The 3,932-nt window shown below is 45.7% G+C and overlaps 1 protein-coding gene across 2 annotated transcripts in view; it reads right to left on the bottom strand.

The window, feature by feature from the left end:
• The window catches only part of U2AF1 (U2 small nuclear RNA auxiliary factor 1), a 22,640-nt gene extending 20,686 nt beyond the window's left edge, over positions 1-1,954 (bottom strand). For both annotated transcript variants that reach the window (XM_015409790.1, XM_015409789.1), the window contains exon 1: positions 1,831-1,954. In XM_015409790.1, the coding sequence (XP_015265276.1) occupies positions 1,831-1,874 (44 nt within the window). In that variant the 5' untranslated portion in view covers positions 1,875-1,954. The remainder of the gene's footprint in view (positions 1-1,830) is intronic.
• Between the last annotated feature and the right edge of the window lie 1,978 nt (positions 1,955-3,932).

Raw genomic sequence — 3,932 nt, forward strand, 5'->3', positions numbered from 1 at the left:
TCTTTCCATTTAAAAAGAAGTTAAATTTAACAAGAGAATACAGCACTTGTTTCTCTGATCATTGAGAAGGTTTGGGGTTGGATCCTATTACTCCTTCTTGCTAAGCCTTCTTTCAAAGGCGAAAGACATCTTCTAGTGGAAAGTGACTGAGGAAAGCTTCCTCTAGGATGCAACCAATCAACTTTCAGGATTTAGAGGATGCAACACAGAGCTTTTAAACTGCAACTGCTTAAGGGCCCTTTAGCATACTTCTACCCTACTTGTAAGCCTAGAAATGCCACCATATTTTAAATATGGGATAACCAGCATTTGCTAGGTCTTACAGTTCAGCTTACATATAAGACAACTCAGAATTGTAAGCCACATCAAAAAGGCCCATTTCTATTAGAAGCTTACACTGGGCAAAGTCTATGGCAAAATTGGGCTCACACCAGTTTTGCCTCAAAACCAGAACATTGTTGTGCAATGCCCCTGGCATGATGTCACTTCCTCATGATGCCATCATGTCAGGGACATCATGGGGGTCATAGCTGTTGGGGGTGGTGGTTCCCCCTACTGGCCTGCGGCAGGCAGGACCCCATGAAATCAGGGGATTCCCACTCCCACCTGGAGACTGGCAACCCTATCAATATGTAGGACATTCTTTCCATCTTCTTCCACTTGGGCCTGGACACACATATGTATCCACACATTGCCAGACATGAATAAGAATTTATTTATTTAGGAAATTTCTATGCCACCTCTTTACAGTCTTGCTCATGGCAGCTTACAAATCAAATAATAAATTATCAATATAAAAATAAGGCATTAAAACAATGCTTGTATAGAATGCCATCTGCATTCTTATATATAAATGCATATTTAGATTTGCTCGACACAACATCATCAGCTCCTAGTGTGATCAACAAGTCTCAATTACACTAAGCCTAGCAGGGAAATCGTATGGACATTTTCCTGAGAGTAATCTCCAATGAGCCCTGATCTGGATAGTCCATGCTAGTCTAACCTCAGCAAATTCTGGAAGCTAAACAAGGTCAGCCCTAGTTAGTGCTTGAAGTCTATGAGGCAATGACAACCCACATCTCAACGACTCTTGCTTTGAATGAAAACCCCATGTGGTTGCCGTAAGTCAGCTGCGACTTGATGGCCAAAAAAACGCATTTAATGGAATGTGTAGAGAAAAGAGAGAGAAAACCCAACGTTATTGCGGGAGTGGGCAAGAGATTAGATAAGAGGCAAAGAGAAAGGAGAGAATCGCCTGCTGGGCAAGCATTTTTTCCCGCCGCAACCGAGCAGATGGTGGGGGGAGAAGCGGAACTCGTCGCTGCCGGCAGCCCGCCATTACTGCTTTTTTTCTTTCCGCTCCAGAAGGGAGCGCGCGCGCCCGTTGTGACTGCTCCCCACAGCGCGATTTTTTTTTTCAGATCGGAGGGGTGGGGGAGGGTGTAGGCGCGTGCGCCAGCAAGTTCTTCCCGGGAGCGCCGCTGAAGTTCGCACGAGGGAGCCACCGGGAGCACCGCCGCCGCAAACAAGGGCCGAAAGGCTCGAGCGCGCGCGCTTGAGGGTTTTACGGGCAGGACGGAAGCAAACTCGCCCCTCCCCGCCCGCTTATTCGTGCGCGCGCGATCGTGTGTGTTTCTGCAAGAGCGGAAAGGCTCCTCGTGGGCAACTATTGTTATGCCTGAGCCTACCACGATACCGTCGGAGGCCTCACTATCCTCTCCTCCCCCGCCCCCCACCAGCACTTATGTGGAACAAGATCGGCCCTCGGAAAACGGGGGGGGGGGGGCACCCAGGAAAAGGGGGGGGGGGGGGGACACCGCCACTCACTTGTCTTTCTCGGTACCGAAGATGGAGGCCAGATACTCCGCCATCTCCCACAATCTGCCTTACCCGGCCGACCGCCGGACACCTCGGCACCCAGAGCACACGTCACAGCGCCGCGCCGGAAACGTCCACCACCCCACGCTCTCTAGAACGATCGAACCCCAGCGACCAATCACAGCCAAAAGGTGGGGCTATGAGATGTTCCACGCATGCGTCTAGACCTACCGTCTTCCAATTATTTTGTATGCTTCCTCTCGTTTTACGTTGTCCGCCATTCCGGGGATGTGCACGCTATCCTTACAGTAGAAAGTTTATTCCCTCTCCCCTCCCTGCGTTGTCAGCCTTCTCTGGTATTGTATTCGATGTCTTTATTTTGAAGAAATACACTTCCAAGTCATGCAACGGCAGTATACATTTGTATGTAAAATTATATATATAATTTTTAAAGTTGAGAAATTGCAACATTCTGCATTATTGTGCCCAAGTTTTTATCAACTATATGTGGCGAGTGTGCCATATCATTTTAGGTAAACTTAGTGACGTCCCATTCCAAGTTTTCCTAACAGTAAAACCTGCAAATTGCTGGCCTGTACTGAAAATGTACCAACTGGACAGTGGATCTCACTTATCACCTAATTTATTAGACATTATTGGATGTTTTTCTCAAGAAGTGAACTTTCTTACCATGTATTTATTATTTTACAAAAATCAGGGCCTCTGAAGATGACTTTCAGGGAGGGGCTGTAGTGTAGTGGAATAAATTTTGCGTGCAGAAGGTCTGGAGTTCAATCCCAATCCTCTCCAGTAAAAAGAATCAGGAAGCAGGTGATGTGAAAGACCTCTACCCGAGACCCTGAAGAGCTGCTGCCAGTCTGAATAGACAATGCTTACCCCAATGGATCTGATTCAGTATTGGGCAGCTTCTTGTGAATTTAGTGGTTGGGCAGGTTCATAAAGGCCTTTCAGGTATGTTTGTCCCAAATCAGATAAGGCTTTCTAGGTAAAAACCTGTATCTTGCATTGTGCCTGGAAACAAATTGGGAGCCAGTGTAGATGGGCCAAGATGAGTTATACTGTTTCAACCACCCACTCCAGTTGGTATCCTGGCTGCAGCATTCTGTACCAACTGAAGTTTCCAAACATTTATCAAGGGCAGTGCTGCCGAGAGCGCATTGCAATAATCTATAATAGATGTAGCCGGGGCATGCACCACAGCAACCAGATCTTTTCTGCCCAGTAAAGGTCTCAGTTGGCTAACCAGTCAAAATTGGTAAAACACACTCCTGGCTACAGCTGCCACCTGCTTATCCAGCAAAGGCCTGCTAATTTTTGTACTAATATACTAATTTTTGAGATTTTGACAAAAGTATTTAAGGATGAAAACAACTCTAACATTGAGATACAAACTGTAGGTGAGAGAGTGGACTGCTAGGAAAAAAATTGGGAATTTGTTTTCAGCAGTTGATAAGTAATGCATAAACCAGGGATGTCAAACTTATTTGTTATGAGGGCTGGATCTGACATAAATGAGACTTTGTTGGACCGGGCCATGTGTGTCATAAAATGTAATGCCAGGTGGCGGAGATATAAACTTATGAAGGACAAACACAATTAAAGTGGTTTTTTTGAACTTTAAATAAAACATGCTTAAAACACTAGCACACTAGCACCCTTGCAATATTTTGTCTATTTAACAGTCTCTGATAACTGACACCTCTCGCTCTCAAAATGTCTGTGCTGTAGTATGCTGTTCAGCTGTGTATCTGTAAACTGCAAACCTACTTTTGATTTATTGACATTCATTACAGAAATCTCATGCTCAGTGTTCTGAGCCTAGAACCCAGGAGAAAACAGGAAATGGCTGGGCATTGCAGCCTTTTGTACATAAGTTGCTTCATGCGCCGGTCAAGAACATGAGAAGGCATCCTGACACAGAGTGAGGGCCATGTGTTTGTCTACAAAACTATAGTCTTCCCCAGAGAAATAACTACAACTTCCTACAAAGGAAATATGCTGGGTGAACTTGGTCTGGACGCACGCTCTCAGCCTAATCCACCTCACTGGCTTCTTGTTAGTCCTCCTCTAAAATAGTTCACATTGCTTTC

This window comes from Gekko japonicus, unplaced genomic scaffold (genome assembly GCF_001447785.1).
Source record: "Gekko japonicus isolate JY-2015 unplaced genomic scaffold, Gekko_japonicus_V1.1 scaffold4, whole genome shotgun sequence".
In the NCBI taxonomy this organism is placed as follows: Eukaryota; Metazoa; Chordata; class Lepidosauria; order Squamata; family Gekkonidae; genus Gekko; species Gekko japonicus.